Source organism: Procambarus clarkii, chromosome 22 (assembly GCF_040958095.1).
Source record: "Procambarus clarkii isolate CNS0578487 chromosome 22, FALCON_Pclarkii_2.0, whole genome shotgun sequence".
Taxonomy (NCBI): Eukaryota; Metazoa; Arthropoda; class Malacostraca; order Decapoda; family Cambaridae; genus Procambarus; species Procambarus clarkii.
The window spans coordinates 15,497,674-15,519,313 of record NC_091171.1 but is presented as its reverse complement, the minus strand read 5'-3'; the positions used below and the strand labels follow the sequence as shown (position 1 = coordinate 15,519,313).

General features: G+C 47.6%; 1 protein-coding gene across 2 annotated transcripts in view; it reads left to right on the top strand.

Annotated features, from left to right (window-relative positions):
* The window catches only part of LOC123757594 (protein wntless), a 115,866-nt gene that overhangs the window by 10,905 nt on the left and 83,321 nt on the right, over positions 1 to 21,640 (top strand). The window contains exons 3-5 of one of the 2 annotated variants that reach the window (XM_069329489.1): positions 664 to 749; positions 8,123 to 8,130; positions 12,195 to 12,490. In XM_069329489.1, coding sequence (XP_069185590.1) covers positions 664 to 749; positions 8,123 to 8,130; positions 12,195 to 12,490 — 390 coding nt within the window. Of the gene's footprint in view, positions 1 to 663; positions 750 to 8,122; positions 8,131 to 12,181; positions 12,491 to 21,640 lie in introns of those variants that run through there. The other variant, XM_045741387.2, reaches the window with a different exon arrangement.

The window sequence follows — 21,640 nt, the reverse complement described above, 5'->3', positions numbered from 1 at the left end:
GATATTGTTTACTATTTAAGAACCTATTTAACATCACTAAATATTCCTCTACAGGAGGCTGCTTCCTGCTTCTTATCATAGGATGACATTAAAAAACACTTTCATCCCCTTTTTATAAGGGAGATTTCTGCTTTCATCTGTCTTTTATCACTACAATACACAAGTTGTACTATTCCTTTCCAGTATTTTCTTTATGCTTGTAAATTTTGTTCAGCCATCATTATACATATATTATTTTATACCCCATCAGTCTTCACCTATATATTCCTTGGCAAAGGTTACATATATTATTTATACTGTATTCCACAATATAATGCTGTTCATTCATCCATTTTTTCCCTCAAATACTTCTACTGTTCATCTGACTGTGTTAATTCACATTGCAAAAATAACCACTTGCTTCCCATATCCTCATCAGTGTAAGCAATGCATAGTAGTTTCAGTTCATTAGTTTTCCTTTTCTGTCTTGGAATATACTGCTCCCTCTCTCATTTTCAATAAGCTATTATATAAACAGTGTATGTATCAGATAAAAATTAAACATTTTATAAATGTGATTGGCATTTCATTTATATTTGTTAGCTTGGATGAGGAGTGGTTTTTACAGGATGGGGTTTGGGGGGGGGGAGTCAGTATAGGTAGTGAGCTGGTGTCCCCCTACAGTTCCCTCCTACAAAACATGGAGCATCCAGGTGGCAGCAGCGGCTAGCAGGGCTGTTGCGCCTTCGTCTGCTACATGAAGGAGGTCAGTGTCAACTCTCCCGATGTGTCATGAAACTCGTTTTGGTGTTGATTTCTCAAAAGCCTGCACGTTTTTTTATGACTTTTCTAAGAAAACAAAGGCATGGTCACCAGCTAAATTTTGTGATTAGAAACCGGGTCAAGGTGACTTGACCAATCTTCCATTCTCACAGGTGTTTAGTTACTCCTTTATTGTATTGACACCATACTTTTTCTGGAGTTTGTGTATTATTTTATCTCGTGCTCTTTTGTGTTGCATGATCTGTATTACTTAATATTGCTTGTAAGAATACTGAATCTTTTGGAATTTGGATATACAGTACATTATTTGGTGAACACTCATACAAGTGACATGCATTATGTATAAAGCATGAATACTCTATTCAGAAATGAAGTTAATAAAAAGGCATTTTAATAAAATAAAGTAATTAATGCTCACATGCAAGTATATTTATTCCTTGTTATTATAATTATTATCCAGAAACAATGTTATGGCATACAGCACTTAAACATGCTCTACAGATTTAATTTTGCATTTGTCCCCAAGTCACGAAGTCATTGATCTTAATATAACAAAAGTTTGTCAGTGCCCTGGAGCCTAGATATAACAGCCTGCTGCATATTACATATGACTTTAGGGGGACCAAGTGAAGGCCATGGAGTGGGTGGTCAAGCATCCTCCACCCTTAATGTTATGAATTGGTGGTCAATTTGAACCAATTTTGTGTCTTTTGCATGAAGATGTGTGATGTTCATTACCTATTCAAAACCTGTCAGAATAACAGATTGTTGAGTTTAAATGGTCTGCTACCTTTATTTAAATGTCCTCATAATTTACAAATAATAGATGTGTTCATGGCCCTACTTTCAGGTACAGTACAATTATTACATACTGTATGTAGGGAATAAGTGAGAATAGTACTGTGGTATATTTCAAGAAGAATCTATAATCTAATGAAAAGTTATATACAGTAGTTTTTCTTCAGTTTGTTAAAAGGCAAGAAATAGTTTATAGGCAGAGAAAATAGTTTATAGGTACAGTACAGTACATCAATATTAATCCTTTTGTTGAAGCACTTTTGTTGCAGCCCCATACTTGGGTCAAAATGTATTTTATTGCATTTGGATTTGCATCTGTTGCAAGAATTGTGACCTGCTCTTTCAGTGGTACTATTTAAACAAAATTCTGGATGGGCTACATCCTGGATAGCTCTACCCAATTTGAATCACACCAAGCGCTTGCTAGTCTTAACACTCAGTGTGTTGTTATCGTCATAGGTTGATTCATGAGATAATGCAGTTATCATAAATTGATTTAAGCTATTATTACCCGAGTTTTATACCAATGATGTTAAGTTAATATGGATGTAATCTATACTATAAGAGAGATTGTCTTGATTCTGTCTGCCTGTTTGTCTGTGCAAAGTTTTAGGCCAGATTCTTGGGACTACCCATACTACCCTTGGGATCACCCAAACTTGTAGGGGGAATGGTCTGGGGTACAGGATGGATGTAAGCTTGTCAGGAAAAGGCCTAAGTTAAATTCTTTAAAAAAATATTAAGATTTTTAGATACCCCACCCCATGTGATTTTCATGGAGTCAAGTGTGAAATATTTGATGTGATTTCCATAGGGTTTTCTGGGGGGAGCCCCGTCGGCTCCCCGGAGCTTTACCGGCTGATATGCTAATGTCAGACTTTGGCATCAGTCATGTGTATGGAGTTCTAGGGCCTACCGGGGACCACGAGCCAGAACCTGGCCCCCTCAGAGAGGCAAGGGGAGCAATGGCCTATAGAAACCCCCGTGTGGTTGGAAGCATTCTATGTCTGCCATCGACCGGGTCAAGCATCCAGAAAGGTAAGCATTCCAAAACAAACCCCTATTCTGGTGAAAATTGCTACCTAAAGCCGAACTAGTGGATAGAACTCTTCAACAGAAAACAAGGAAACTAGCATGACGTCATACGTCACCGCGCCGCTGTCTGCGCAGCTCCCCCCTCCCCGGGAGGGGGAAGGGGGAGCCCCAGACCTCCCACGCCGGCTATCCACCCATCAGTTCTTCGGCTGATGCTATAGGCAACGGTTATGTGCTCCGGCTCCAGTGGTTGTTTCAGCACTGTACCTAGAGTGTGGTGTCTGTTTTCTAGGTGGTGCGTGAGCCGGGAGTGATTCTTCAGTACTCGGGCTGCATGCGCCTAGGGTTCCCTTCCCTAGGTGCCCTGTAAGTACTGCCCTTGGGGCTTGGGGCCACCTTCCACAAGTTCCTTGGGTCCTGCCCCTGCTTGGCCGTTTACTGCTTGGTTTTCGGCCGCTCTTTGTGTGCTCGGGTGTTCTGTCTCCCTTGTTCGCCTTAGAGTAAGGGGCAGTTTTTGCACTGGTGGGGCGCAGGGTACTGTGCAGCTTGTCTTTACCAATCATAGCGGCCGGCTCTGTTCCGCTTGGGTACGCTGTCCTCTTGCGGGGTTTTCTTTTTCTTTTTGTTTATCTACCTGGTGGGGGGGTCTGCCTTCGTTCTTGCCCCTTGTGTCCCTTGTGTTCTGAGTATTTTCTGGTGGTACCCCTGCTAGGTCCCCATGATTGTACACGTCCCGGGGGGTTCAGCTCTTAGAAAGTTGTTTGGTAGCTTTGGGTGCCAGTTAGCAGTACCCTGCCTGGGATTACCTGAGCGCGAGTCCTCTTATAGTAAACGCTCGGGACCCTGGGAAACCCCTGGGGGCGCGCGGGTCCGATGGATGTGACCCCAGAGTCCCCCCCTCGCTTCCAGCGAGTTTGAGGGTTGCTCTCACCTTTTGTCTCTGGGTGACTCTCTGTTTTGCCTCCGTCTGCTGCCTGTGGGGTCGGTGACACCTTTGACCCGGAGTCCTGCGAGTTTGGTTGCTCGTTGTGGCTCAGTTACCCAGTTGTGCTAACAAAGAGGGTGCAGGCAGCAGGGGCGTTGCACTTGAGCCTTGGTGGTGGCAACGTTCTCGTGGTTTCCTCCCCGGGAGCCCCGGGGCTGCCCCGTTGTAGTTCGTTTTGGAACTTGGGGGTGTTGGTTGCTTCGGTTCCATCCGCGCCCCCTTGTCTTTTCCCTGGATCACCCTTCCTGCCTGCATCCGGTTCCTTACCGTCTGTAGGTTCGGGGTGGGGTTTTTGATGGTGTTGAGACTCGGGCAGTCTCGGGGAATTCCCCTTCCGGGGTAGTGACGGGGGCATTTGAGCCTGTTCCTCCAGCCGTGTTGTACGAGTCTGCCCGTGGGCTCCCTTCATTAGTGTTTTCACGGCTGCCCCGGTTTTCTGGTACGGCCGGGGCTTTGGGGGAACGGCTCGGCCCCGGGGCCTGTCGTGTAGGTTCCCGGGGCTGGGAGGGGGCTGACTTGGGGGGCCTTGGCCCCGTTGGACCCCATGGGGGTTTTTATCCCCCTCTAGGCGGGGCTTGTGGTTACGCAGAGTGGGTTTTTTTCCTCCCCACTCGCCATACGTGCTGTTGGGCGTCGGCCCCTCCCTGGGCTCGGTTCCTTGGCCTTTGAGTCGGTTGGTTCTGTCCTGTGGGTGGATGTTTCCTCCCACTCCTTTTTGGGACGGTATTTTCGTCATGTTTCCCTGTTCAATGGGGTTCTGCGTGACTTCTGATCTCGGGTGCGCCTGCGCCTTCGTGTGCCTTCGGGACTAGTGTTGGCTTCTGTGTTCTCGAGGGTACGGGAAGGTTTTTCGCAACTTCCCGCATTATTGGAACGTCTGTCGGCTCCTCCTACTTGTCGCCCTGTTGGGCTGCTTGTCGCCCTGTTGGGCTACTTGTCGCCCTGTTGGGCTGCTTGTCGCCCTGTTGGGCTGCTTGTCGCCCTGTTGGGCTGCTTGTCGCCCTGTTGGGCTGCTTGTCGCCCTGTTGGGCTGCTTGTCGCCCTGTTGGGCTGCTTGTCGCCCTGTTGGGCTGCTTGTCGCCCTGTTGGGCTGCTTGTCGCCCTGTTGGGCTGCTTGTCGCCCTGTTGGGCTGCTTGTCGCCCTGTTGGGCTGCTTGTCGCCCTGTTGGGCTGCTTGTCGCCCTGTTGGGCTGCTTGTCGCCCTGTTGGGCTGCTTGTCGCCCTGTTGGGCTGCTTGTCGCCCTGTTGGGCTGCTTGTCGCCCGGTTGGGCTACTTGTCGCCCGGTTTGGTTCCTTTTTGGGCTCTTTGCTTCTTTGGCCGGTTTTATTGTTCCTGCTTCCTCTTTTGGCTACTTTTCTCGTGCAGTAGTCCTGGCTGGCGCCTTCCCGCAGGGAGGGTGTGCGGTTCGGCCAGCGTGTTATGCGCATGCGCCGTGGAGTTTGTTTTGGTCTGGGCGGTGTTTCAGTGCTGGTGTTTTGCGCCCTTTTTGCTACAGTGCTTCGCCTCTCGTTCTTCTCCCTGGCTGCGGTATGTGCCCCTTCGCGCCGGGGGTGTCCTGGTTCCCAGTTGTGGGGAGGACACCGCGGTTTTCCCTGTGTCATGGGTGTGGACCGCCTCCTTCGCCTCTCCCTGCTCTCCTACGGATCCGGCAGGGTCCGGCTCTGGCGTCTTCACCTGGCGGTGCTCCCAGGTTCTTCTGGGCACGGTTGAGTCGTGTCAAGTTCGTGCCACCTTTCGCCAGGCGAGTTTCTGCGGTCTGGCGTCTTTTGGCCGGGCGCTATATGCGGTGTTGTTTATATACCTGTCTTTATTTAGGTATATTTTTGTACGACTGAGACCGTTCGCACACCTGTGACTGTCCCTTTTTTCAACCCTTCCTGTCCCCCTCATGTGCATGTCCAACCCATGCTGGAGTCATTCAGGGGACCCTCCTTTTTTAATGTTGTGCGGTGTGGGGGTTGTAGGGTTGGTTCTGTACTCACCTGGTAAGGCTCCTGGCTGTGCTTGCAGGATTTGAGCTCTGGCTCTTGGGTCCCGCCTATCTGGTAGAACTTGCGGGATAGTACCAGTGGAGTGCAGTGGTGCTATTGGCACATTTGGGGAACACTGTATTACCATCAGAGGTCTGTGCTTGTTACACGACCTACTTGCGAGCATAAGCCTTCTTGCTGGTTCGTCCGTGGACTTCCAGGGTGCACTAGCCTGTTTTCGTATGGCAGTTCCGGCCCGTCCTGGTTGTGGGGGGTATGTGGGCCGGTGGACTGCTCCTAGCAGCTGCCTGGTGGGCCACCCTCTGGCCGGTCTAGCCTGGCCTTGGGCCGGGCTTCAGGTGTAAAAGAGCTCCCAGTACCTCATCCAGCAGGTATCGAGCGGGGTTTCTCCTCCGTCGGTCGCCTGGTGCAGGTTTCTGGGCCTGCAGGGTTTTGTCGTGTCTCCGTTGGCCCTGTCTGGGGTCTGCCTGCTCCGTTCTCTGCCTGTGCAGAAGGAAGTTGCTATTTACATGTTGCATGTTGCAGTGGTGTCTGTTGCTGCTGCTGCACGTGTGCATTGGTACCGTGTTTCACGGTGGCGTGTCCTTATTCCTGTGTCCGGTTGTGGAGTGGCACTTTGCTGCTGTTTTGTACCTGGGGATTGTGTGGGGGTTTTTCTGTCCCTGCCTGATTGTCCACCCCTGGTTGTTCTCTTGGGGTTTTTGTGCTTCTGCTCTTCCTTCCTGCCTCCTCTGCAGCAGGGATGTTCTACGTGTGTTCTTAGGCGTTGGTCAGCCTGTGTCCTGTGATGTGCTTCTTTGTCTCGGTCTATTGCAGTTGTTCGTACCCCTTGGTTCGGGTACTGTTCTGGCGGCGACCCTTCCGCCTTCTTTGGTTTCCTAGCTTGCCCTGCCGGTTGTTTTTTTTTTGAGGTCTTGCGATGTCTCGCGTCGGACCCGTCGTTTCTGAACTCCTGGCGGGCTTGCATGCTTTGGGGAGTTTTTCTGTTCGGCAGACGTTCCATCTCCTTGTGCCACCTGGGTTTCGGTGGTCGCGCCCGAGATCTTCCCGCGGCTCCGCCTTTTTCCTGGGCTCGGTGGGGCCTTGTCGGGGCTGCTTATGTTCTGCCTCGCGGTCTCGCCTCCGGTTGGTGGTCGGGTGGCTTCGTGGTAGGTGTCCCACCTGCGTGCTTCTCTTGGCGGCAGTATGGGGTATTTTGGCGGTCCTTCCTTTTCCTGTCCCTTCTTAGGTGGTTACTCTTGTTAGCTTGGTTTACTCTCGGCTTGGTTTTCTGGTGGGGGTTGGGGGCCGTCGTCTTGCCACATACTGTCGCCTCTTTTCGTGCGGCGCGGGCGGAGCCGCTTCAGCTTGCTTTCGGTCTTGGTGTTGCTTCTGCACCGTTAGTCAGCTGTCTTGTGCGTCGTTTCACCTCTGGCCTGTTCGTGCGCCGCTTGCACCATCCTGGTCTCTGGTCAGCGTGCTCTGTCTTCTCCTCGGTTGGTAGTGCCCCTTCGGTTCCGGTATGTTTTTTCGTCGGCTCTTTCCTTTGGGCCTTTGCCTCTGGGGGTCAAGTCGCTGAGTTTTCTTGCTCCTTCGGTTTTGACGTTTTGGTTGTTTGGTGGCAGCAGTCTCCATCTTTTCTGGCGCGGGGTGGGGCTGCTGCATTCTGGAGGGGTCCAGGGTTTGTTGGTGCTTCGTTGGTCGGGCCGGGGGTGTGTCGTTTTTGTGTTCAGTGGCGGCCCTCCGCTGTTGTTTGAGTGCCGCGGCGTTTGGGTCCGGAGCGCGTTTTGCGTTGATCCGGTTCTGTTCTTCCCGGTTCGCGGGTGATAGTGTCCCGGGTGGTCAGCCGTGTTCTTGCGGCTAAGCTGCCTGTGTTCTTCCCTCGTGCCTGTGGCGTTCGTGGCTTCGCTGCTCTCGCTGCCGTCTGGGCGACGTGGCCTTGCGGTCTTTCGGGCATGGATTTTTGGTGTTCGTGCAGGGGCCTTGCTGCTCGTGGTTCTCGTGTTGTTCCCGGGATTTTCGGGGCTGTGGCGCCTTGGGTTGGCGTTTGCTGCCGGTTGTCTCGCCTCCTTGGGGGGTGCGTGGTGTCCGCCTCCCGGTTCTGTCCCTTTGACCTTCCTCTGTGGGTAGTTAGCTCCGGGAGCCGACGGGGCTCCCCCCAGAAAACCAGCGTTGAATGTAATGAAACGCCATTTTCTGGGTGAGACCCGGAGGCTCCCCGGCAACCCTCCCTCCCTCCGGTCGGCGTTTTTCGCTGGTTTTGACATCCAGCCTCAGAACTGATGGGTGGATAGCCAGCGTGGGAGGTCTTGGGCTCCCCCTTCCCCCTCCCGGGGAGGGGGGAGCTGCGCAGACAGCGGCGCGGTGACGTATGACGTCATACTAGTTTCCTTGTTTTCTGTTGAAGAGTTCTATCCACTAGTTCGGCTTTAGGTAGCAATTTTCACCAGAATAGGGGTTTGTTTTGGAATGCTTACCTTTCTGGATGCTTGACCCGGTCGATGGCAGACATAGAATGCTTCCAACCACACGAGGGTTTCTATAGGCCATTGCTCCCCTTGCCTCTCTGAGGGGGCCAGGTTCTGGCTCGTGGTCCCCGGTAGGCCCTAGAACTCCATACACATGACTGATGCCAAAGTCTGACATTAGCATATCAGCCGGTAAAGCTCCGGGGAGCCTCCGGGTCTCACCCAGAAAATGGCGTTTCATTACATTCAACGCTGGTTTTTTAGTGATCATAATAATATTTTTCTACATCCAGTTTCAATACATTTTAATAGTAAATTTTCTGAGAAGGGGGAGATGGGGAGGATGATAGGGATGAATGGGCTTCTTAATCCTTAGACAGCTGTTATCATCATGCGTTAATTCACAGGGTAATGAAGTTGTCTTCATGCGAATATTTAAACAATTATTGTCTGGATTTTACATGTATAATGTAAATATGGATATATTAGCGCTTTGTGGATGTAATGGCATTTACCTAGACCCATGAAAAAATCCTGCTACCAATTCATGGTTAAGTGTACGAGGAGGAGCCTACGGTCGTGTGTGTTCCACTTTGGTGGCTTATGCTTTTCTTTCAATCTATACTTTGGCTCATATGGTGCCAATTAGACCATATATCATCGTTCAGAGCCCAACACCATTGTATATTATGTTCATATACTTTTCACTACACTATTCTGGTTGTAATGGAGTATACTAGGTAAACCAATTTTCAATTGAAACATTACCATGTGTTACGTGAATTATGTGATTTATCAAGTTATTAAACACTTGTAAATTGAAAAAAGCAAGTAATTACCTAAGTGTAATTACCTAAGTGTAGTTACAGGATGAGAGCTACGCTCGTGGTGTCCCGTCTTCCCAGCACTCTTTGTCATATAACGCTTTGAAACTACTGACGGTCTTGGCCTCCACCACCTTCTCCCCTAACTTGTTCCAACCGTCTACCACTCTGTTTGCGAAAGTGAATTTTCTTATATTTCTTCGGCATCTGTGTTTAGCTAGTTTATATCTATGACCTCTTGTTCTTAACGTTCCAGGTCTCAAGAAATCTTCCCTATCGATTTTATCAATTCCTGTTACTATTTTGTATGTAGTGATCATATCACCTCTTTTTCTTCTGTCTTCTAGTTTTGGCATATTTAATGCCTCTAACCTCTCCTCGTAGCTCTTGCCCTTCAGTTCTGGGAGCCACTTAGTAGCATGTCTTTGCACCTTTTCCAGTTTGTTGATGTGCTTCTTAAGATATGGGCACCACACAACTGCTGCATATTCTAGCTTTGGCCTAACAAAAGTCGTGAACAATTTCTTTAGTATATCGCCATCCATGTATTTAAAAGCAATTCTGACGTTAGAAAGCGTGGCATAGGCTCCTCGCACAATATTCTTTATGTGGTCCTCAGGTGATAGTTTTCTATCTAGAACCACCCCTAGATCTCTGTCTTTATCAGAATTCTTTAAAGATTTCTCACATAATATATAGGTTGTGTGGGGTCTATGTTCTCCTGTTCCACATTCCATAACATGGCATTTATTAACATTAAATTCCATTTGCCAAGTGGTGCTCCATGTACTTATTTTGTCCAGGTCTTCTTGAAGGGTATGACAATCATCTAAGTTTCTTATCCTTCCTATTATCTTAGCATCATCAGCAAACATGTTCATATAATTCTGTATACCAACTGGTAGATCATTTATGTAGACAATAAACATCACTGGTGCAAGAACTGAACCCTGTGGTACTCCACTTGTGACATTTCTCCAGTTCGATACATTGCCTCTGATCACAGCCCTCATTTTTCTATCAGTCAGAAAATTTTTCATCCATGTTAGAAGCGTACCTGTCACTCCTCCAATATTTTCCAGTTTCCAGAACAACCTCTTATGTGGAACTCTGTCGAAAGCCTTTTTTTAGGTCCAGATAGATGCAGTCAACCCAACCATCTCTTTCCTGTAATATCTCTGTTGCTCGATCATAGAAACTGAGTAAATTCGATACACAGGCTCTTCCAGATCGAAAACCATACTGTCTGTCTGATATTATATCATTTCTCTCCAGGTGTTCTACCCATTTAGTTTTAATTATTTTTTCCAATATTTTGACTATTACACTTGTCAATGATACCGGTCTATAATTAAGGGGGTCTTCCCTGCTTCCACTTTTGTAGATTGGAACTATGTTAGCCTTTTTCCACACATCAGCTACAACTCCTGTATACAGGGATGCCTGAAAAATCAGTTGAAGAGGAATGCTGAGCTCAGGTGCACATTCTCTCAGAACCCATGGTGAAACTCCATCTGGACCAACTGCTTTGTTCTTATTTAGCTCCTTGAGCATTTTTTCCACTTCGTCTCTGGACACCTCTATGTGCTCTATGTTGTTCTCTGGAATTCTTATTGTATCTGGTTCCCTGAAGATTTCATTTTGTACAAACACACTTTGGAACTTTTCGTTTAATATATGTATTATGCATAATATATACATCAAGTGATAAACAATCAGTGAAACATCTGAGGGTAACACAGGGAGTGTCAACTGAGTCGGGCATCGGGTGTTGACAGGTGCCACACACCCACCACACACAAAGACATGCTACCAAGTGGCTCCCAGAACTGAAGGGCAAGAGCTATGAGGAGAGGTTAGAGGCATTAAATATGCCAAAACTAGAAGACAGAATAAAAAGAGGTGATATGATCACTACATACAAAATAGTAACAGGAATTGATAAAATCAATAGGGAAGATTTCCTGAGACCTGGAACTTTAAGAACAAAAGGTCATAGATTTTAACTAGCTAAACACAGATGCCGAAGAAATATAAGAAAATTCACTTTTGCAAACAGAGTGGTAGACGGTTGGAACAAGTTAGGTGAGAAGGTGGTGGAGGCCAAGACCGTCAGTAGTTTCAAAGCATTATATGACAAAGAGTGCTGGGAAGACAGGACACCACGAGCATAGCTCTCATCTTGTAACTACACTTAGGTAATTACACTTAGGTAATTACACCCTTCGAGTGCTTCCACCCAGTGAAACGATAAATATAGTGCTATTCACTTATTTTCATATTTTTCTTAAATGTTCCATACAAATTTATAATTCTGTAATAACTTTAATTTTTCTGTGGAGAGCCCCTCCGGCTCCCCGGAGCTTATCGAGCTGATATGTATGTATTAGACCATGGTATCAGTCAATTTGATAGAGTTCTAGGCCTACTGGTGACCACAAGCCAGAACCTGGCCCCCCTCAGAGAGGCACAAGGAGCCTGTATACCACTTATGTAAGACCAATCCTGGAGTATGCAGCTCCAGCCTGGAGTCCATACCTAGTTAAACATAAGACGAAGTTAGAGAAGATTCAGAGGTATGCCACCAGACTGGTCCCGGAACTGAGAGGAATGAGTTACGAGGAAAGGCTAAGGGAGCTGAACCTCACAACCCTGGAAAACAGAAGAGTAAGGGGAGACATGATAACCACCTACAAAATTCTCAGGGGAATTGATAGGGTGGACAAAGACAAACTCTTTAGCACGGAAACATGAACAAGGGGACACAGGTGGAAACTTAGTACCTAGATGAGCCACAGAGACCTTAGAAAGAATTTTTTCAGTGTCAGGGTAGTTAACAAATGGATTGCATTAAGTAGTGATGTGGTGGAGGCAGACTCCATACACAGTTTCAAATATAGATATGATAGAGCCCAATAGGCTCAGGAATCTATACACCAGTTGATTGACAGTTGAGAGGTGGGACCAAAGAGCCAGAGTTCAACCCCCGCAAGCACAACTAGGTGAGTACAACTAGGTGGGCGAGTACTTTGCCTGGCCCGGCGGGCCACCCGCATCGCACAGCAAGGTAGGTCGGGCGTTGCCCAAGAGCACACAACCCAATGTTAAACTCTTTCACTCACAATGTTTATACTTACTAATAAGAATAAGCAAAAATTAATGGATGACGGCAATAACGTTAACGTCATGCCCCAAACTGCGTTATTGTTTTGATGACTGTGCGAACGTCATCACAACACCAAAGTGTTAATCTTGTTCATTAGTTTATTGTTTAAGTTGTTTTCTTTTTCATTTTGATTACAGGTGAATAAACACTTAATGCAGTTTTTTCATTGCAGAGAGGCAACCTAGCTGCTGGCACAAAGTTGAGTTTGATCACTCGTTTAGGCTATACTGATGGTGATGACCCCCACCCCAAGCTGATGGCGGCAAGAATGCAAGATCGACAAATATCATGTCATTTACGAAAAAAGCACAAGTTTGGTGGTTCAACATATGATTGCTCCCCTATGCCTTTGGTTGTTCTGTACAGCCTTTACCATGACCACTACATCATCAATATTAAAGTTCCTATCATGGAGGGACCTGCCTCAAAAGATTTCATGATTAACCAAGAATTTGATCATATTGAAGACTTATATGTCTCGGTAAGTTGTACAGCCTGAAACAAAATCATCTATTACATTCAACTAGTCCCTAAGGTAAGATCCACCATGTCCTTAGACATGGACGTGATCATGCACAGTCAGGCAGGATGACACACAGGCACCAGCACCACAAAAAATGTTTAAGCAGCCCTGTCATCTATAAATGACCAGTAAGGGTTGTCATGACTGCCAGCAAGTGTTATGACTGCCAGCAAGTGTCATGACTGCCAGCAAGTGTTATGACTGCCAGCAAGGGTTGTCATGACTGCCAGCAAGTGTTATGACTGCCAGCAAGGGTTGTCATGACTGCCAGCAAGTGTTATGACTGCCAGCAAGTGTCATGACTGCCAGCAAGGGTTGTCATGACTGTCAGCAAGGGTTGTCATGACTGCCAGCAAGGGTTGTCATGACTGCCAGCAAGTGTTATGACTGCCAGCAAGGGTTGTCATGACTGCCAGCAAGGGTTGTCATGACTGCCAGCAAGTGTCATGACTGCCAGCAAGGGTTGTCATGACTGCCAGCAAGTACAATACAATACAATACAATTTTATTTAGGTAAGGTACATACATACAATAAATATTTACAAGGATTGTTTGACTTATAGGTAGAGCTAGTACATACAATGCCTAAAGCCACTATTACGCAAAGCGTTTCGGGCATGATAAACTTAAATGACAAGCTTAATACTAATTGAGCATAATGAGTAGAATGAAAACAAGAAATGAAAACATAGATGAAAAAGCAGCACAAATACAATTATGTCGACAAACAGCACTCTTTAAAGAAAAAAACAGACATTGGTTGACAATAGAAGGGTAAGGTAGGTTACAGGGAATTTATTAGGTATAGCTTCGCTTTTAACTTAAACTGGTTGAGAGAGGTACAGTCTTTAACATGGTTGGGAAGGTCATTCCACATTCTGGGCCCCTTGATTTGTAGAGCATTCCTAGTCTGATTAAGTCTTACTCTAGGGATATCAAAACTGTATTTATTTCTGGTGTGATGCTCATGGGTTCTGATACAACCTTCTATGAAGCTTTTGAGATCAGGATTGGCATTATAGTTTAGCATTTTATATATGTATAATACACATGAGAGAATGTGCAGTGACTTAATGTCTAACATATTCAGAGATTTAAGTAGGGGTACCGAGTGATGTCTGGGGCCAGAATTGGATATTGTCCTAATAGCAGCTTTGTGTTGAGTAATTAGAGGACGTAAGTGATTTTGGGTAGTAGAGCCCCAAGCACAAATACCATAGTTGAGATATGGATAGATAAGGGAGTAATAGAGTGTCACCAGGGCAGGGCGTGGTACATAATATCTGATCTTAGAAAGAATGCCCACAGTTTTTGAAACTTTTTTTGATATGTTTAGAATGTGTCCCTGGAAATTAAGCTTGTGGTCAATGAGAATGCCAAGGAATTTGCCATCTAATTTGTTACAAATTTGGGTATTGTTTATTTTGAGATTTATTTGATTAGAGGATTTATTGCCAAACAGAATATAGAAGGTTTTGTCAATGTTAAGGGTGAGTTTGTTGGCAGTTAGCCACAGATGGACTTTATTTAGCTCAGTATTTACTGTGGCATTTAGGGCAAGGGGATCAGGACTGGAGTAAATGAAGGTTGTGTCGTCAGCAAATAGAATTGGTTTGAGGTGTTGGGAGGCATTTGGAAGGTCATTAATGTAGATGAGAAAGAGGAGAGGGCCAAGTATGCTGCCCTGGGGAACACCAATGTTGATGGGTAGGGTGGGAGAAATTGTATTATTCACAGAAACATATTGGAGCCTGTCAGTAAGGTAGGATTTGAGGTATTGTAGGGAGTGTCCTCTGACTCCATAATGATGTAATTTAAGAAGAAGGTTTTGGTGGTTGACAGTGTCAAAAGCTTTACGCAGGTCCACAAACAACCCAACAGGGAACTCATTTTTATCAAGAGCTGTATGAATCGAGTTAAGCATACTAATAAGTGCATCGTTAGTGCTTTTTTTGGGTCTGAAGCCATATTGGCAAGGGCTAAGTATATTGAGTTTGGCTATATATGAGTAAAGCTGCTTATAGATTAGTTTTTCAAAATTTTTTGACAAGTTTGGCAGGATAGATATAGGTCTGTAGTTGTTAACATCTGAGAGATTACCACATTTGTGGACAGGCGTTACTCTCGCTTTTTTAGAATATCTGGGAAGGTTTGGAGTTCAAGTGACTTGTTGAAGAGCAAAGCAATAGCAGGGGCTAAAGATCTGGAGGCTTTTTTGTAAATTAAAGTTGGTATCTCCTCAAGGGCACCAGACTTGGTTTTAAGTGTTATGACTGTCAGCAAGGGTTGTCATGACTGCCAGCAAGGGTTGTCATGACTGCCAGCAAGTGTTGTCATGACTGCCAGCAAGGGTTGTCATGACTGCCAGCAAGGGTTGTCATGACTGCCAGCAAGTGTCATGACTGCCAGCAAGGGTTGTCATGACTGCCAGCAAGGGTTGTCATGACTGCCAGCAAGGGTTGTCATGACTGCCAGCAAGTGTCATGACTGCCAGCAAGGGTTGTCATGACTGCCAGCAAGGGTTGTCATGACTGCCAGCAAGGGTTGTCATGACTGCCAGCAAGTGTCATGACTGTCAGCAAGGGTTGTCATGACTGCCAGCAAGGGTCGTCATGACTGCCAGCAAGGGTTGTCATGACTGCCAGCAAGTGTCATGACTGCCAGCAAGGGTTGTCATGACTGCCAGCAAGGGTTGTCATGACTGCCAGCAAGGGTTGTCATGACTGCCAGCAAGTGTCATGACTGCCAGCAAGGGTTGTCATGACTGCCAGCAAGTGTCATGACTGCCAGCAAGTGTCATGACTGCCAGCAAGGGTTGTCATGACTGCCAGCAAGGGTTGTCATGACTGTCAGCAAGGGTTGTCATGACTGCCAGCAAAGGTTGTCATGACTGTCAGCAAGGGTTGTCATGACTGCCAGCAAGTGTCATGACTGTCAGCAAGGGTTGTCATGACTGCCAGCAAGTGTCATGACTGCCAGCAAGGGTTGTCATGACTGTCAGCAAGGGTTGTCATGACTGTCAGCAAGGGTTGTCATGACTGCCAGCAAGGGTTGTCATGACTGCCAGCAAGGGTTGTCATGACTGCCAGCAAGGGTTGTCATGACTGCCAGCAAGGGTTGTCATGACTGCCAGCAAGGGTTGTCATGACTGCCAGCAAGGGTTGTCATGACTGCCAGCAAGTGTCATGACTGTCAGCAAGGGTTGTCATGACTGCCAGCAAGGGTTGTCATGACTGCCAGCAAGGGTTGTCATGACTGCCAGCAAGTGTCATGACTGTCAGCAAGGGTTGTCATGACTGCCAGCAAGGGTTGTCATGACTGCCAGCAAGTGTCATGACTGTCAGCAAGGGTTGTCATGACTGCCAGCAACGGTCCATCTAATTACCACAAGCTACACAAGCTTCAGAAAGCATCCTGACAATACGTTAGTAATGAATAAATATGATATATTTACTCATTATAATGTTGGTGCTGAATGTACAACACGAAAAAGCATAATTTTAATCTGAAAAAGTATCTTTTTATAAAGAAATTAGACGAAAATAAAAAGTTGGTGACGCCAAATCAAGTCGACGATCCAAGCTTCGGTTAGGTTAGGTTAGGTTTGGTTTAGTTAAGTTAGGTTAGGTTAGGTTAGGATAGGTTAGGTTAGGTTAGGTCAGGTCAGGTCAGGTCAGCCTAACTTAACACATCATATTTATTCATTACTAACGTATTGCCAGGAAGCTTTCTGAAGCTTGTGTAGCTTGTGGTAGCTTGTGGTAATTAGACGGACCCGCCAGCAAGGGTTGTCATGACTGCCAGCAAGGGTTGTCATGACTGCCAGCAAGTGTTGTCATGACTGCCAGCAAGGGTTGTCATGACTGCCAGCAAGTGTTGTCATGACTGCCAGCAAGGGTTGTCATGACTGCCAGCAAGGGTTGTCATGACTGCCAGCAAGTGTTGTCATGACTGCCAGCAAGGGTTGTCATGACTGCCAGCAAGTGTCATGACTGCCAGCAAGGGTTGTCATGACTGCCAGCGAGGGTTGTCATGACTGCCAGCAAGTGTTGTCATGACTGCCAGCAAGTGTTGTCATGACTGCCAGCAAGGGTTGTCATGACTGCCAGCATGGGTTGTCATGACTGCCAGCATGGGTTGTCATGACTGCCAGCAAGTGTTGTCATGACTGCCAGCAAGTGTTGTCATGACTGCCAGCAAGTGTTGTCATGACTGCCAGCAAGTGTTGTCATGACTGCCAGCAAGGGTTGTCATGACTGCCAGCAAGTGTCATGACTGTCAGCAAGGGTTGTCATGACTGCCAGCAAGTGTCATGACTGCCAGCAAGGGTTGTCATGACTGCCAGCAAGGGTTGTCATGACTGCCAGCAAGGGTTGTCATGACTGCCAGCAAGGGTTGTCATGACTGCCAGCAAGGGTTGTCATGACTGCCAGCAAGGGTTGTCATGACTGCCAGCAAGGGTTGTCATGACTGCCAGCAAGTGTCATGACTGTCAGCAAGGGTTGTCATGACTGCCAGCAAGGGTTGTCATGACTGCCAGCAAGTGTCATGACTGTCAGCAAGGGTTGTCATGACTGCCAGCAAGGGTTGTCATGACTGCCAGCAAGGGTTGTTATGACTGCCAGCAAGGGTTGTCATGACTGCCAGCAAGGGTTGTCATGACTGCCAGCAAGTGTCATGACTGTCAGCAAGGGTTTTCATGACTGCCAGCAAGGGTTGTCATGACTGCCAGCAAGTGTTGTCATGACTGCCAGCAAGGGTTGTCGTGACTGCCAGCAAGGGTTGTCATGACTGCCAGCAAGTGTTGTCATGACTGCCAGCAAGGGTTGTCGTGACTGCCAGCAAGGGTTGTCATGACTGCCAGCAAGGGTTGTCATGACTGCCAGCAAGGGTTGTCATGACTGCCAGCAAGGGTTGTCATGACTGCCAGCAAGGGTTGTCATGACTGCCAGCAAGTGTCATGACTGTCAGCAAGGGTTGTCATGACTGCCAGCAAGGGATGTCATGACTGCCAGCAAGTGTCATGACTGTCAGCAAGGGTTGTCATGACTGCCAGCAAGGGTTGTCATGACTGCCAGCAAGGGTTGTCATGACTGCCAGCAAGGGTTGTCATGACTGCCAGCAAGGGTTGTCATGACTGCCAGCAAGGGTTGTCATGACTGCCAGCAAGGGTTGTCATGACTGCCAGCAAGGGTTGTCATGACTGCCAGCAAGTGTCATGACTGTCAGCAAGGGTTGTCATGACTGCCAGCAAGGGTTGTCATGACTGCCAGCAAGTGTCATGACTGTCAGCAAGGGTGGTCATGACTGCCAGCAAGGGTGGTCATGACTGCCAGCAAGGGTTGTCATGACTGCCAGCAAGGGTTGTCATGACTGCCAGCAAGGGTTGTCATGACTGCCAGCAAGGGTTGTCATGACTGCCAGCAAGGGTTGTCATGACTGCCAGCAAGGGTTGTCATGACTGCCAGCAAGGGTTGTCATGACTGCCAGCAAGTGTCATGACTGTCAGCAAGGGTTGTCATGACTGCCAGCAAGGGTTGTCATGACTGCCAGCAAGTGTCATGACTGTCAGCAAGGGTTGTCATGACTGCCAGCAAGGGTTGTCATGACTGCCAGCAAGGGTTGTCATGACTGCCAGCAAGTGTCATGACTGCCAGCAAGGGTTGTCATGATTGCCAGCAAGTGTTGTCATGACTGCCAACAAGGGTTGTCGTGACTGCCAGCAAGGGTTGTCATGACTGCCAGCAAGTGTTGTCATGACTGCCAGCAAGGGTTGTCGTGACTGCCAGCAAGGGTTGTCGTGACTGCCAGCAAGGGTTGTCATGACTGCCAGCAAGTGTCATGACTGTCAGCAAGGGTTGTCATGACTGCCAGCAAGTGTCATGACTGCCAGCAAGGGTTGTCATGACTGCCAGCAAGGGTTGTCATGACTGCCAGCAAGGGTTGTCATGACTGCCAGCAAGGGTTGTCATGACTGCCAGCAAGGGTTGTCATGACTGCCAGCAAGTGTCATGACTGTCAGCAAGGGTTGTCATGACTGCCAGCAAGGGTTGTCATGACTGCCAGCAAGTGTCATGACTGTCAGCAAGGGTTGTCATGACTGCCAGCAAGGGTTGTCATGACTGCCAGCAAGGGTTGTCATGACTGCCAGCAAGTGTCATGACTGTCAGCAAGGGTTGTCATGACTGCCAGCAAGGGTTGTCATGACTGCCAGCAAGTGTCATGACTGCCAGCAAGGGTTGTCATGACTGCCAGCAAGGGTTGTCATGACTGCCAGCAAGGGTGGTCATGACTGCCAGCAAGGGTTGTCATGACTGCCAGCAAGTGTCATGACTGCCAGCAAGGGTTGTCATGACTGCCAGCAAGGGTTGTCATGACTGCCAGCAAGTGTCATGACTGTCAGCAAGGGTTGTCATGACTGCCAGCAAGGGTTGTCATGACTGCCAGCAAGTGTCATGACTGTCAGCAAGGGTTGTCATGACTGCCAGCAACGGTCCGTCTAATTACCACAAGCTACACAAGCTTCAGAAAGCTTCCTGGCAATACGTTAGTAATGAATAAATATGATATATTTACTCATTATAATGTTGGTGCTGAATGTACAACACGAAAAAGCATAATTTTAATCTGAAAAAGTATCTTTTTATAAAGAAATTAGACGAAAATAAAAAGTTGGTGACGCCAAATCAAGTCGACGATCCAAGCTTCGGTTAGGTTAGGTTTGGTTTAGTTAAGTTAGGTTAGGTTAGGTTAGGATAGGTTAGGTTAGGTTAGGTCAGGTCAGGTCAGCCTAACTTAACACATCATATTTATTCATTACTAACGTATTGCCAGGAAGCTTTCTGAAGCTTGTGTAGCTTGTGGTAGCTTGTGGTAATTAGACGGACCCGCCAGCAAGGGTTGTCATGACTGCCAGCAAGGGTTGTCATGACTGCCAGCAAGTGTTGTCATGACTGCCAGCAAGGGTTGTCATGACTGCCAGCAAGGGTTGTCATGACTGCCAGCAAGTGTTGTCATGACTGCCAGCAAGGGTTGTCATGACTGCCAGCAAGGGTTGTCATGACTGCCAGCAAGTGTTGTCATGACTGCCAGCAAGGGTTGTCATGACTGCCAGCAAGGGTTGTCATGACTGCCAGCAAGGGTTGTCATGACTGCCAGCAAGTGTTGTCATGACTGCCAGCAAGGGTTGTCATGACTGCCAGCAAGTGTTGTCATGACTGCCAGCAAGGGTTGTCATGACTGCCAGCAAGGGTTGTCATGACTGCCAGCAAGTGTTGTCATGACTGCCAGCAAGGGTTGTCATGACTGCCAGCAAGGGTTGTCATGACTGCCAGCAAGTGTTGTCATGACTGCCAGCAAGTGTTATGACTGCCAGCAAGGGTTGTCATGACTGCCAGCAAGGGTTGTCATGACTGCCAGCAAGTGTTGTCATGACTGCCAGCAAGGGTTGTCATGACTGCCAGCAAGTGTTGTCATGACTGCCAGCAAGGGTTGTCATGACTGCCAGCAAGGGTTGTCATGACTGCCAGCAAGTGTTGTCATGACTGCCAGCAAGTGTTGTCATGACTGCCAGCAAGTGTTGTCATGACTGCCAGCAAGTGTTGTCATGACTGCCAGCAAGGGTTGTCGTGACTGCCAGCAAGGGTTGTCATGACTGCCAGCAAGTGTCATGACTGTCAGCAAGGGTTGTCATGACTGCCAGCAAGTGTCATGACTGCCAGCAAGGGTTGTCATGACTGCCAGCAAGGGTTGTCATGACTGCCAGCAAGGGTTGTCATGACTGCCAGCAAGGGTTGTCATGACTGCCAGCAAGGGTTGTCATGACTGCCAGCAAGGGTTGTCATGACTGCCAGCAAGGGTTGTCATGACTGCCAGCAAGGGTTGTCATGACTGCCAGCAAGGGTTGTCATGACTGCCAGCAAGGGTTGTCATGACTGTCAGCAAGGGTTGTCATGACTGCCAGCAAGGGTTGTCATGACTGCCAGCAAGGGTTGTCATGACTGCCAGCAAGTGTCATGACTGCCAGCAAGTGTTATGACTGCCAGCAAGGGTTGTCATGACTGCCAGCAAGGGTTGTCATGACTGCCAGCAAGTGTTATGACTGCCAGCAAGTGTTATGACTGCCAGCAAGGGTTGTCATGACTGCCAGCAAGTGTCATGACTGCCAGCAAGTGTTATGACTGCCAGCAAGGGTTGTCATGAGTGCCAGCAAGTGTTATGACTGCCAGCAAGGGTTGTCATGACTGCCAGCAAGTGTCATGACTGCCAGCAAGGGTTGTCATGACTGCCAGCAAGTGTCATGACTGGCAGCAAGGGTTGTCATGACTGCCAGCAAGGGTTGTCATGACTGCCAGCAAGGGTTGTCATGACTGCCAGCAAGGGTTGTCATGACTGCCAGCAAGAGTTGTCATGACTGCCAGCAAGTGTTGTCATGACTGGCAGCAAGGGTTGTCATGACTGCCAGCAAGTGTCATGACTGCCAGCAAGGGTTGTCATGACTGCCAGCAAGTGTCATGACTGCCAGCAAGGGTTGTTATGACTGCCAGCAAGTGTTGTCATGATTGTCATCTAAGGTCGTGATGATCCTTATCATAGGTTGTGATGATCTTTATCAATGGTCGTGATGATTTTTGTCATAGGTTGTGATGATCTTTATCAATGGTCGTGATGATCTTTATCATAGGTTGTGATGATCTTTATCAATGGTCGTGATGATCTTTATCATAGGTTGTGATGATCTTTATCAATGGTCGTGATGATCTTTATCATAGGTTGTGATGATCTTTATCAATGGTCGTAATGATCTTTATCAATGGTCGTGATGATCTTTATCAAAGGTTGTGATGATCTTTATCAAAGGTTGTGATGATCTTTATCATGGGTCATCATGACCATCAAGGCTCGACGCAATTGCCACCAAGGGTTGTCACGGTAGCCAGTAAAAGTCATCACTAACTAGTGGTTGGCCTCGCTGGCTTGCTTCAACAATTACTTGCAGGCTTAAACTCCGTGTCTATCTCTGCATTCCCTGGCCTAAAACACTCAGTTTTAACTGTTGCCCTATATGTAGTCAACAACTATGACACAATTGACACAATATTGAATGTA